The sequence below is a fragment of the Ylistrum balloti genome, unplaced genomic scaffold (genome assembly GCF_031769215.1).
Source record: "Ylistrum balloti isolate Yb309-2 unplaced genomic scaffold, AGI_CSIRO_Ybal_v1 Utg369996, whole genome shotgun sequence".
Taxonomy (NCBI): domain Eukaryota; kingdom Metazoa; phylum Mollusca; class Bivalvia; order Pectinida; family Pectinidae; genus Ylistrum; species Ylistrum balloti.
Window position 1 is genome coordinate 105347 of NW_026782076.1, and position 13301 is coordinate 118647.

Below are 13301 nucleotides of genomic sequence, written 5' to 3' on the forward strand. Positions count from 1 at the left end.
GAATGTAAATCACAATGATACTGTTTAAATGTAAAGTACCACTACATCCCGAAAATACAAATGGCGGTGTGTACGATAAGAGTACGCGATATATATGGTGGTTAAATACTTGTATGAGCTCATCTTCTTTTCTATTTTCAATCGTTGATGTCAAAAAACATGATATCATATCTACCGGATCCGGAAATAGAAAACAAAATTAAGCATGGCCATTTAACAATCTTAAATACAAAAATATATATTTATCTCGTGAACTATTCAATACGATTTAAATAATAAAAAAACGACAATAAAAATATCGATATCGGTTTTATAAGTGTAATATTAAGTTGTTCACCTCGATGTTGACATGTTTGTAATTCGTCAGCCAAACGAAAAGTCAATATTACCCTTAGTTATTACAAGCAATACGTTAACGTTATTTTCCAGAGTGTTCATTTCCATGTCTCTGATGATCAAAAAGGGGTTTTAATTACTCGGGAAAATTCGATCGGAATTCATGTATGTATGACACCCCTCTGCTGGGGCTTTAGATTGTATCAATATTTGCCACTGTCGAGGATGGAGAAATGAGCGGGCAGCACGGAGAAACCCACAGCTACCGTCCCGGGATGGATATTGTGATTGTAATTAAATCTGCTGAAGTAGGGCATCGACATTGGAGCACGCATGCATCACTTGGAGAAGTTCGCCGATCGATAAAACTCCGTCATTAACGGGAACTGATATTACTAATATTGATGGAGTCCTGGTGGTGTTCGGGACAAGATGTCGTTTCCAAAACACACTGTCCCGAGATAAGTTTTATTAAAGTTTATGAAGAGACACCATCACGGGATACGAGTCTTTATCAGGAGACACTGTCCCGGGATACAAGTCTTTATCAGGAGACACTGTCCCGGGATACGAGTCTTTATCAGGAGACACTTTCCCGGAATATAAGTCTTTATCAGGAGACAATGTCCCGGGATACAAGTCTTTATCAGGAGACACTGTCCCTGGATATAAGTGTTTATCAGGAGACAATGTCCTGGGATACAAGTCTTTATCAGGAGACACTGTCCCTGGATATAAGTCTAAATCAGGAGACAATGTCCTGGGAAAGAAGACTGTATCAAGAGACACTGTCCCGGGAGATAAGACTTTATCACGAGACACTGTCCCGGGAGACAATGTCCTGGGAAAGAAGACTGTATCAAGAGACACTGTCCCGGGAGATAAGACTTTATCACGGGACACTGTCCCGGGAGAGAAGACTTTATCAAGAGACACTGTCCCGGGATAGAAGATTTTATCTAGAGACACTGTCCCGGGATAGAAGACTTTATCAGGAGACACTGTCCCTGGGATAGAAGACTTTATAAAGAAACACTGTCCCGGGAGAGAAGACTTTATCAAGAGACACTGTCCCGGGATATAAGACTTCATCAGGAGACACTGTCCGTGGATAGAAGATTTTATAAAGAAACACTGTCCCGGGATAGAAGACTTTATCAGGAGACACTGTCCCGGGATAGAAGACTTTATCACGAGACACTGTCCCGGGATAGAAGACTTTATCTAGAGACACTGTCCGTGGATAGATGATTTTATTAAGAAACACTGTCCCGGGAGATAAGACTTTATAAAGAGACACTGTCCCGGGATATAAGACTTCATCAGGAGACACTGTCCGTGGATAGAAGATTTTATAAAGAAACACTGTCCCGGGATAGAAGACTTTATCAGGAGACACTGTCCCGGGATAGAAGACTTTATCACGAGACACTGTCCCGGGAGAGAAGACTTTATCTAGAGACACTGTCCGTGGATAGAAGATTTTATCACGAGACACTGTCCCGGGATAGAAGACTTTATCTAGAGACACTGTCCGTGGATAGATGATTTTATTATGAAACACTGTCCCGGGAGATAAGACTTTATAAAGAAACACTGTCCCGGGAGATAAGACTTTATCAAGAGACACTGTCCCGGGAGATAAGACTTTATAAAGAAACACTGTCCCGGGAGATAAGACTTTATCAAGAGACACTGTCCCGGGAGATAAGACTTTATCAAGGGACACTGTCCGTGGATAGATGATTTTATTAAGAGACACTGTCCCGGGATAGAAGACTTTATAAAGAAACACTGTCCCGGGAGAGAAGATTGTATAAAGAGAGATTTTCTACTTGCCTTGAGATACTGACACATTCCTTAGTACAGTTAAAATCACAGCTTTGGGTACTATACCTAAAACTGATTGCAATTTTTATACGGAAAATAGCCATATTTCTTTGGGTTTTTTAAAGTCGAAATTGTTTAATATACATCTGCATTAGAAGCAGGCGTACGTAACTAAAATGAAGATGTTCACTTCGTGGCTCATTGATGTTACATTGTCCACCACAAATTGACCATTCTGTGACCTTTACCAACGTACAAGTTTTTTTAATATAATATTGACACAATGGAGATTCTTTAAAAAGTCTGAAGACTCGCTTGATACATATAAACAATTATATAATCAATGAAAAATATTACATAGTTTGTCAGTGACTGTCTGTGAAGATTTTGTTTTAATTTCATTTTCCGAGAAAAATTTAATTTGAAATGTGCTGTAACAAGTTTCAATGGTCACTAGTGGCTGTTCTGTACCGAATGATTTCCCGACTCTGCGGCTTACACCTAATGACATTTGTACCAATGATGATACATATTGTGATGGTGACGTCAGTCACGTGAAGAATGCAGTAAATTCACATTACTATCATCGTTACGTAACACCCTCAGCTCCCGGATAGACGAACGTGAATCAGGGTTTCACCAATCCTACCTTCCCAGAATGCCACAGACTGTTGATATGTATAAATAGAGGCTGGCGCTGGACCGGACCACGTAGCCGAGGTATTTAGATCACTGCCAACTGTAGGTTATTCTGTAGTGGAAACATTGTATTGTGTGAGAGACACGGACATTCAATTTGCCATGGCGAGTTTTAATGGAAAGTGGGAAATTCAGAGTAGTGAGAATTTTAGCGAATATATGAGCGCTATCGGTATGTATACATTTTGATAGAAGTGCAGATTGATTATCAATTTCAAAAAATTAATAGTAACTTCTCACAGAATGTAAAGCATTTGGTATATAGCAGATGACAGTCTACGGTCGTATCAGTAACGACTGATAAATATAATTATTCAGTATTTCGAGTTACAGCACTAAGTTAGGTTTTGTGAGAGCAGTGTTAACGTCATCAAGGTTTTGTGAGGTTAGTGTAAACATCATCAAGGTTTTGTGAGGTTAGTGTAAACATCAAGGTTTTGTGAGGGCAGTGTTAACGTCATCAAGGTTTTGTGAGGTCAGTGTTAACGTCATCAAGGTTTTGTGAGGTTAGTGTAAACATCAAGGTTTTGTGAGGGAAGTGTAAACATCAAGGTTTTGTGAGGGCAGTGTAAACATCAAGGCTTTGTAAGGGTACTTTAAATATCATCAAGGTTTTGTGAGGGCAGTGTTAACATCATGAAGGTTTTGTGAGGGAAGTGTAAACATCAAGGTTTTGTGAGGGAAGTGTAAACATCAAGGCTTTGTAAGGTAGTTTAAACATCATCAAGGTTTTGTGAGGGCAGTGTTAACATCATCAAGGTTTTGTGAGGTTAGTGTAAACATCAAGGTTTTGTGAGGGCAGTGTTAACGTCATCAAGGTTTTGTGAGGTTAGTGTAAACATCATCAAGGTTTTGTGAGGTTAGTGTAAACATCAAGGTTTTGTGAGGGCATCATCAAGGTTTTGTGAGGTTAGTGTAAACATCATCAAGGTTTTGTGAGGTTAGTGTAAACATCAAGGTTTTGTGAGGGCAGTGTTAACATCATCAAGGTTTTGTGAGGTTAGTGTAAACATCATCAATGTTTTGTGAGGGCAGTGTAAACATCATTAAGGTTTTGTGAGGGAAGTGTAAACATCAAGGCTTTGTGAGGGAAGTGTAAACATCAAGGCTTTGTAAGGGTAGTTTAAACATCATCAAGGTTTTGTGAGGGCAGTGTTAACATCATGAAGGTTTTGTGAGGGTAGTGTAAACATCAAGGTTTTGTGAGGGCAGTGTTAACATCAACAAGGTTTTGTGAGGGTACTTTAAACATCATGAAGGTTTTGTGAGGGCACTGTTAACATCATGAAGGTTTTGTGAGGATAGTGTAAACATCAAGGTTTTGTGAGGGTAGTGTTAACATCAACAAGGTTTTGTGAGGGAAGTGTAAACATCAAGGTTTTGTGAGGGAAGTGTAAACATCAAGGCTTTGTGAGGGTAGTTTAAACATCATCAAGGTTTTGTGAGGGCAGTGTTAACATCATGAAGGTTTTATGAGGGCAGTGTAAACATCATTAAGGTTTTGTGAGGGCAGTGTAAACATCATCAATGTTTTGTGAGGGCAGTGTAAACATCATTAAGGTTTTGTGAGGGCAGTGTAAACATCATTAAGGTTTTGTGAGGGCAGTGTAAACATCATCAATGTTTTGTGAGGGCAGTGTAAACATCATTAAGGTTTTGTGAGGGCAGTGTAAACATCATTAAGGTTTTGTGAGGGCAGTGTAAACATCATCAATGTTTTGTGAGGGCAGTGTAAACATCATCAATGTTTTGTGAGGGCAGTGTAAACATCATTAAGGTTTTGTGAGGGCAGTGTAAACATCATTAAGGTTTTGTGAGGGCAGTGTAAACATCATTAAGGTTTTGTGAGGGCAGTGTAAACATCATCAAGGTTTTGTGAGGGCAGTGTAAACATCATTAAGGTTTTGTGAGGGCAGTGTAAACATCATCAATGTTTTGTGAGGGCAGTGTAAACATCATTAAGGTTTTGTGAGGGCAGTGTAAACATCATTAAGGTTTTGTGAGGGCAGTGTAAACATCATTAAGGTTTTGTGAGGGCAGTGTAAACATCATCAATGTTTTGTGAGGGCAGTGTAAACATCATTAAGGTTTTGTGAGGGCAGTGTAAACATCATCAAGGTTTTGTGAGGGCAGTGTAAACATCATCAAGGTTTTGTGAGGGCAGTGTAAACATCATCAATGTTTTGTGAGGGCAGTGTAAACATCATCAATGTTTTGTGAGGGCAGTGTAAACATCATCAAGGTTTTCTAACAAAAAGTAAAATTACTCATTATATTTATGTATCAGGGATTGCTCTTACCTGATTAGCCTCTAGTGTACTACTTGTTTATCTGATGTCAACGTATACTAGTCTAAAACTAGGGTGTAAATGTAGTGATCTGACGTGCTTCATGTTAAATTTGTCTTTATCCTGTTGTTATTCATATGCCCATGAATGCCAACTGAAAGCAGTTCTATGGTCATATTTAACGTTTTCAATTTTCGTCTTGTTATAAAAATGGAAGGAAACTTGAATCTGTTAACATCACTTGTAATATTCCTACGCTGTGTCAGTTCATGAGCTGGTAATACACAACTAGCTTTGGTAAGGTTATATTGTTGGAATGTCATCCAGTGGTAAATATATAGTCATACTAATTCCCAACATCCCTTTTTCTGTTGATACCCCAGCTTCCCGCTTTCTATAGTGACCCCAACATCCCGCTTTCTGTGGAGACCCCAGCTTTCCGCTTTCAATGGAGACCCCAACTTCCCGCTTTCTGTGGAATCTATGCATAATTCAAAAGTTGACAATCCTGTTAGACCTAGATCAAATTGACGTCATAACTGATGACGCGTCACATTGCTGGTCGTTGTGTTACGCTTCGGTGATCAGGTGGGTGGTGTCTTTGACAAGTCGTCTTTACGACATTAGACGTATTTACTGATCAAGTTTGCCAGACTTTCCAACACTAGATAATCTGGCAAAGTGTTCCGTGGATTGGCTGTAGTGTAAAGTCTGGTTTCCATCTTCGTCTGTTCGGGAACAAAGACACAATTCAATTAAATCTTAATATCTCGTCCCGTTTCAAGCTTTCGCGATCAAACGGAATTGCAACAACTGAAATACGAACGTTCAAAGTAGATAACGAATGTGTAGTGAACAGAAATCACTAGAATCGCTTCCCATAACGTAGGGTCATATATACATATCCTTTATAGGGGAATAAATGACACTGGTTCACATACATCATGGCATATCGCTGGTTTGTAAACATCGCAAACTAAACACTCGGGGCGAGACGTACGCTCGGCGGCAGGTACATCAAGTGTCCTCTTTTCTCGGGCCTAAATCCACTCTACAATACATATCTAGTTTACACGATATTTATTCGGTTATCAACAATTAAACATACACATATAATGCGTATGGGAAAACGAACTTAGAGCTGATATTATTTTTCCTGGTTGATAAACAATAAAAATAAAATTTTCGCGCTCTAAATCTATTCATCAAAATCTATTTTAGATGTAATTTCTCGCCCAATATATGTCATGCGTAAATTTGTCAATAGAACTGAATCAAACTAGTATAAAGATTATACAAGTGCATGTAAAAGATATTATTTCTCAATAATTGTGTTCATCGACCTGTGTTATGGCTGTTCTACTTTATATCTATGTATACATATATCCTTTGTCGCTTCATGTGGGCCGAAATTTGTCGATTATACTGGCATGAGACCCAGTCTGTTGGTATATCTTACAAACATGTGTTTTCAGAGTTTTCAGTTAAATACTATATCTTGACGTGTGCTCTCTAGATAAACCTGTAATACATACAGGGGAATGGTAATAAACCGTCTCCAGTAGAATGGCGGTGTGTTGATGCATATTAATAAAATGCGCGGACGACTGAATCTTATTTCCGGAATAGTACCCGTCAACACAAAGGGAATATCGGCGACATCCGTGATACTATTCTGAGTTATCGCTTAGTACCTCTCTATGTACGGTTTGTAGAATGTCTTATCGTCACGTCTGTAATCATCAAATTTATGAAGCAATAACTCCGGAGAACACTATACGATCCTGTCGGTGATTAGTGATGGAAATCGGATCTACAAGATATTTGATCTCTTCATTGTTTTTAAAACCAGAATTATTTTTGTGATATCGCGCTGTCGGGATGCCCCCACGGGATAATGTTTTAGTAAACTTCAAGACGTGTCTTTCTTACTGACTACAAAAACTGACTGAACTTAAAGAACATGCTGTTGATACGGTGTTTATAGATAAACTTGCTGATTGGCTGATAGCCTCTACTTCTGTATGATGCTGTTCTCATTCAGTACAGCTGTATGTCATTTACTAATTATCACAGTTGGGAGGTTTCCTATTTAGATGCTCAAATCTGAAACGGACATAAAGAAATTTGTTGGTATAATGACTAAGTATTAATGTGTGAGGTTTTTTTTTATTTCAAACCTTTACTTGTTGCTTTGCTTACGCGATATTTAGAGAAAGCCTATATATTTACTAACCAAGGAAAATACAAATAGCCGTGATATTTCACATGGAGATAGAAAATGGGTGAAATTACACGGGGACTAATTTTTAACTTTCGGATCAGAAAACGTAAATGTAATGAAGTTCTAAACAACTACATACGGTTTATATTTTTGAAAAAAAAAATAACAAAACAAAAAAACAGTGTACCAATTAAGTCCTTCAGAGCGATTGAATAGTTTAATTACAGACTAAGGGACAGACAGACGAATGGACGGACACTGTATTGCTATATTACCCGTCCAAGTCGACAGCAAAATAATCATAAACGAAGTTTACTGCTCGCCTGCAAAGATGCTGAAGTTAAACGTCAGTCAATCTAAACGAGTAAGTCTGTATCGTATCAAAGTGATTAGTGGCGGACTGCGCACGGCCCTGCTGTGTTAGTATAGAATTATGAAAGGCTATCATATATTCTTACTGAATCAACAGCTTAATATTGAAAAAAAAAACGGAATAATGTACCGCACGTGTTTTTTGCGTCGTAATGATACATTCTTTACATATAATGAACGCTTAAGTGTCACGTGACAAACTGACGATGGTTCCCGACAGATTTTTTAATTACCATATCACATTTGTAAAGAAAGTCAGAGGGTTAATTATGAAATAGAAAACAATTTTCTATCTTTGATCCACTCACGTCAATAATACCACTAACCCATAACTAACCGGGAAGTTTACACAAACCAGTTAACGGTGTCCGTGCTTAAGTAATCACATACACTTCAGGGTTTCGCTATAGCAGTGGTAGCCGATAGAATGCACGTGTAAAACACGATTGTTATGGTTACATACCTACAGGTGTAAGTATTCTGCTAACTACAAACACTCACTCAACATTGTAATAACATTTGCTGTAACGGAATGGTGTTTATAGTGGGAAAAGACAAGGTATGTTGTAGGGGGGGGGTGTATGTTAGGGGATGTTGAGGAAGAGAGGTATGTTAGGGGATGTTGAGGAAGGGAGGTATGTTAGGGGATGTTGAGGAAGGGAGGTGTGTTAGGGGATGTTGAGGAAAGGTAGGTGTGTTAGGGGATGTTGAGGAAGGGAGATTTGTTAGGGGATGTTGAGGAAGGGAGATGTGTTAGGGGATGTTGAGGAAGGGAGGTATGTTTGGGAATATATTGAGGAAGGAAGATGTGTTTCAGGATGTTGAGGAAGAGAGGTATGTTAGGGGATGTTGAGGAAGAGAGGTATGTTAGGGGATATTGAGGAAGGGAGGTATGTTAGGGGATATTGAGGAAGAGAGGTATGTTAGGGGATATTGAGGAAGGGAGGTGTGTTAGGGGATGTTGAGGAAGGGAGGTATGTTAGGGGATGTTGAGGAAGGGAGGTATGTTAGGGGATGTTGAGGAAGAGAGGTGTGTTAGGGGATGTTGAGGAAGGGAGATGTGTTTCAGGATGTTGAGGAAGAGAGGTATGTTAGGGGATGTTGAGGAAGGGAGGTGTGTTAGGGGATGTTGAGGAAGGGAGGTGTGTTAGGGATGTGTTAAGGAAAGAAGGTGTATTGGCAAGGGAAGGGGGATGATGGAAGGAAATGTAAGGAGGTGTTTAGGAAGGGGGGGTGTGTGTGAAGTATTTAGAGAAAAGTGAGTATGCTAGGAAGGTGTATGGGGAGGCGATGTTGGATAGGGAATAGTGTAGCTAAGGAGGAAGTATGTTAGGTTGGCGATGTTGAATAGAGGGGAGTTTTCGAGGAACGGAGATGTCTTAATGAAGGGAGGGTGTGTTAGGGATGGTTAGGTGTGATAGTGTTTATCGAAGGTTGTTGAGAGTTACCAAATTGGCTAGTGGAAACATTATTGGTCGTTTTACAGCTGTAAATTTCTTCAGACAGTCTGATACCTTAAGTGTCACTTTTGCTTTCAAAGTCCTCGTTTTTTCAGTAGTAACAATAGTTTTCACAAACCACTAGTTAACTACATGAATAATCAAGCTTTCGAAATCTGGGCCAAGTGTGGTATTATTTTTTTTCTGGTATGTGAAAACATCGATAACAAAATGATACAACACCTGAAGAATCACCAGGTGTGGTGTAAGGCCTTAAAATGAGTTTTATTTTGTGTGACGAATCTGAAATTCTAATCTGGCGAACACTGGAGAGCAAAAATTAAAACTTCTAGAAAAATTTTCATAATCTCTCATAAAATGAAAATGAATTATACTTTATATCAAATAATATACCAAATTTACAATCTGACATATTGTCAAGTAAAAATGTGACACATGACACTGGATAACGTCAACATGACACTGGATAACGTCAATGTTTCATGACACTGGATAACGTCAATGTTTCATGACACTGGATAACGTCAATGTTTCATGACACTTGATAACGTCAATGTTTCATGACACTGGATAACGTCAATGTTTCATGACACTGGATAACGTCAATGTTTCATGACACTTGATAACGTCAATGTTTCATGACACTGAATAACGTCAATGTTTCATGACACTGGATAATGTCAATGTTTCATGACACTGGATAATGTCAATGTTTCATGATACCGGACAATGTCAATATTCACTAACTAGAAAAAATGAAAAAAAAATCGGGTAATTATCAAAACAATATTTTATATTGTGTAGTAGAACATAATGTGCAGGAAACTCACAACATAGATGAATTAATGCTGTAGGATACTAGAGAGTGAAGATCTCGGCTTAAAACAGATGACATGCGACATAAACATTATTGTGATAAAGCCAATATATTATCGACCTACAGAATGGAGATCGTCTAGGGATTATTATTGTTACATATTGATAACAGACACAGACCATCATCATAAATTGTGTTTGTTTGTGGAGTAAACTGAAGCCACCACTGTATGACGCTCCACTACCGAGAAAAGGTTTCGTGCTGTTAGGCATTCCACGTTAATGGAGTATCATACATCAGATTATAGAAGGCTGAGTCATGATTATTTTCTTTTAATTATATCCACCAGTTTGCAAAATAGTAACATAATTAGCATAAAAAATAGGCAAATAAATTCAATTTCAGACATGAAGTGTATTTCTAGTTTAATTTTTGAAACATTTTCATCATTCGTTTCAGTACAGTCCAACAAAACTTCGTCCAAATAAACATTATATATATCAGTCACTAGAAATCTTTTACACTTAATTTCTGATTTCCTTAGGAAAGAAACAAGAAAACAAGTAACTAATGTAATTTGAGTCGCAGTATTGAAAAGTTGTAAAATTTACAACATCGAGCGGTCTTCTTATGGCAGTTTTACATGCAATCTTACCGTTTATTGCGCTACTGTTAAAGGTGATGCTTCCCTTTAATGACGACTATAAATATCAGATGGCGAGCTTTACATTCTCTACACACGATTTCTTACATCAATCATTATTTTGTTTCAACTTCAATAAATGGTTCATTATAATGGGTAATCGAGTGGAACGGCCATTTTGACGGCTAACTGTCGCCGTTTCTATACCTGTAATAATAACGTGATGATGGCCACGCGCTGGATGGCATTTACATTATCATAAATCACACAGCGCTCTGGTTAATTCATATATCGGTGTTGCGCAAATTTACATGCAAAATATGTGACTTTAATTGAAAATATATGAATAATCAATAGGATGTGTTAGGCAGAATTACGTGGATGATTACATCGTGAATTCTTGAGATTTGTGTGGTCATTTTAAACTCGTTTGATTGACAGGCGTAGCGGAGGAGAAGAAGGCGGAAGCACTTAAATTTCTTGGGGACGGATCCAAGATGTCGTATGAAATCTGCAACAACGGTGACGATTGGGAGTTCCGTGTGGGGACACAGGCGGGAGAGAAGACAATTAAATTCTCCCTCGGGCAGGAGTTTGATACATTTACGCTGGACGGCCGACCAATCAAGGTGGGCGTGAGTCAGATACTGTGTATGGGAAATATGCCAGGGGAAGCTAGAAGTAGACAAAACCATTTCATCTTCAAAAAGAAGTCGAGGGATTGTCATACGAACATTTCAAAATTCTATTTCAAATTCAAGTCAAACATAAATATAATCCAACAAAACAAACGTAAGGTGTTGTGGGAAATTATCATACAACGGTAACTCACTTTTGCTTGGTTGGTGATGTGGGAAATTATCATACAACGGTAACTGACTTTTGCTTGGTTGGTGTTGCGGGAAATTATCATACAACGGTAACTGACTTTTGCTTGGTTGGTGTTGCGGGAAATTATCATACAACGGTAACTGACTTTTGCTTGATTGGTGTTGCGGGAAATTATCATACAACGGTAACTGACTTTTGCTTGGTTGGTGTTGTGGGAAATTCATTTCAGTAAAATGGAGGTATTTTCTTGGAGAATTATAGAATATTTCATTATTTTCCAGACCACTTTCTGTCTTGAAAACGGAAATCTGAAAGAGTCTCAGAAAGGTGATGGCTTTGAAACAGTAAATATCAGGACAGTTAACGGAGACGCCATGACAATGGTAGGTAAAAACTTTCACATGTATGATTGTCTTAATGTTTTAAGTATCAAAATCATATTGTTCCTTTTAAGTGAAACTTGTCTCACTCAGAGGGGCATGCGGATTTTTACAGATTACAAGATAAATATGGGCCTCCCTGGTCTGTTTATAGGGATTTTCTTTTCTTTTTCCAATGAGGCGTGGTGGGGAGGGGACACTCTTCTAGGCGGTTAAGCCTAATGTCATACATGGTTGTAATGCAACATTAGGTCCCTGTGTTACAGTCCAGGGTTGGTCCGTATTCAACGACACGGGAACAACTTCTCAGGTCCCTGTGTTACAGTCCAGGGTTGGTCCGTATTCCCCGACACCGGAACAACTTCTCAGGTCCCTGTGTTACAGTCCAGGGTTGGTCCGTATTCACGGGTGGCGTTGCCATGCCTATTTACATGAAAATCAGTGGGGTCATTTTAATACTAGAAATACTAGATACAAAATGGCAATCTAATGAGGGAACACAAAAATGAGTCATTCTTTTTTCATCAGCAATGGAACAATCCTGGATAATTACATTATTTATTGTATAAGAAAAACATGATGTACTTTCTCTTTTTTTATACAACGCCTTGTTTCAGACAATGACTGGAAATGGCGTGACATGTACCCGAAAATACAAGAAGGTGTGATTGGACAGTTATCTACGATCTTAGCCAATAGAAGCTTGTCGTCTTCGTGTTGTCACGTGATGCATCTTCGTTGGAACACTGCGCGAGGAGTGTCAATATTCAGCACTCTGTTCGGAAGGACTCTTGACTTTTTAAAATGGTAGTGTTGTTGACATTAACTAATACTTGACCCATTTTTTTTCAATAAGACGGTAAGATGATCTTTTCTTATATGTGATAAAAAACGAAACCCCTTACAAGATCTGTCTGGTTGTCAATGGTTACAGCCTTCTGGGATATCAGCTTGCACATGCAAAGCTTGCACATTGTAGCATATCTTTTGAAATCAAAATGTAAATGAATACATGGTCCATGAAATAAGAGATTTCTCTGAATATGATTCACATTTATGAAACGACAGCTACTTCACGCGATATTCGGTTAAGTTCTAAGTTTACAGGATGACATCATTAATATGGCGGTACTACCAGTAACCGTTTATTCGCAGTTTTTAGTTTTTGGGTCCATTTATTGAACAAATGAAAATTAAAGATAGTTCGGAGGTTTCTGTTTGTCTGAGCTTGTTTTTTGCTTATGTTGTACCATGGAATGTGTTGATGCTGTGCTGGCTTATAGGGATTCTGTCTACATACATATACTTTCATAAAATTAAACGTATTTCACTTATTTGAACAGACAGTATTTACGGATAAACTTATTGAGCTATAACACAAACAGCGGGGCGTGGTCTAAATAATCACAAAAATGATAATA

At 38.4% G+C, this 13301-nt stretch overlaps 1 protein-coding gene across 1 annotated transcript; it reads left to right on the forward strand.

The window, feature by feature from the left end:
• The first annotated feature begins 2873 nt into the window (after positions 1 to 2873).
• Positions 2874 to 13093, forward strand: LOC132548020 (sodium/calcium exchanger regulatory protein 1-like). Its single transcript, XM_060211835.1, has 4 exons — positions 2874 to 3037; positions 11111 to 11298; positions 11782 to 11883; positions 12498 to 13093. The coding sequence occupies exons 1-4, from the start codon at positions 2968 to 2970 to the stop codon at positions 12546 to 12548; spliced, it is 411 nt and encodes a 136-aa protein (XP_060067818.1). The 5' UTR covers positions 2874 to 2967; the 3' UTR covers positions 12549 to 13093.
• The last annotated feature ends 208 nt before the right edge of the window (positions 13094 to 13301 follow it).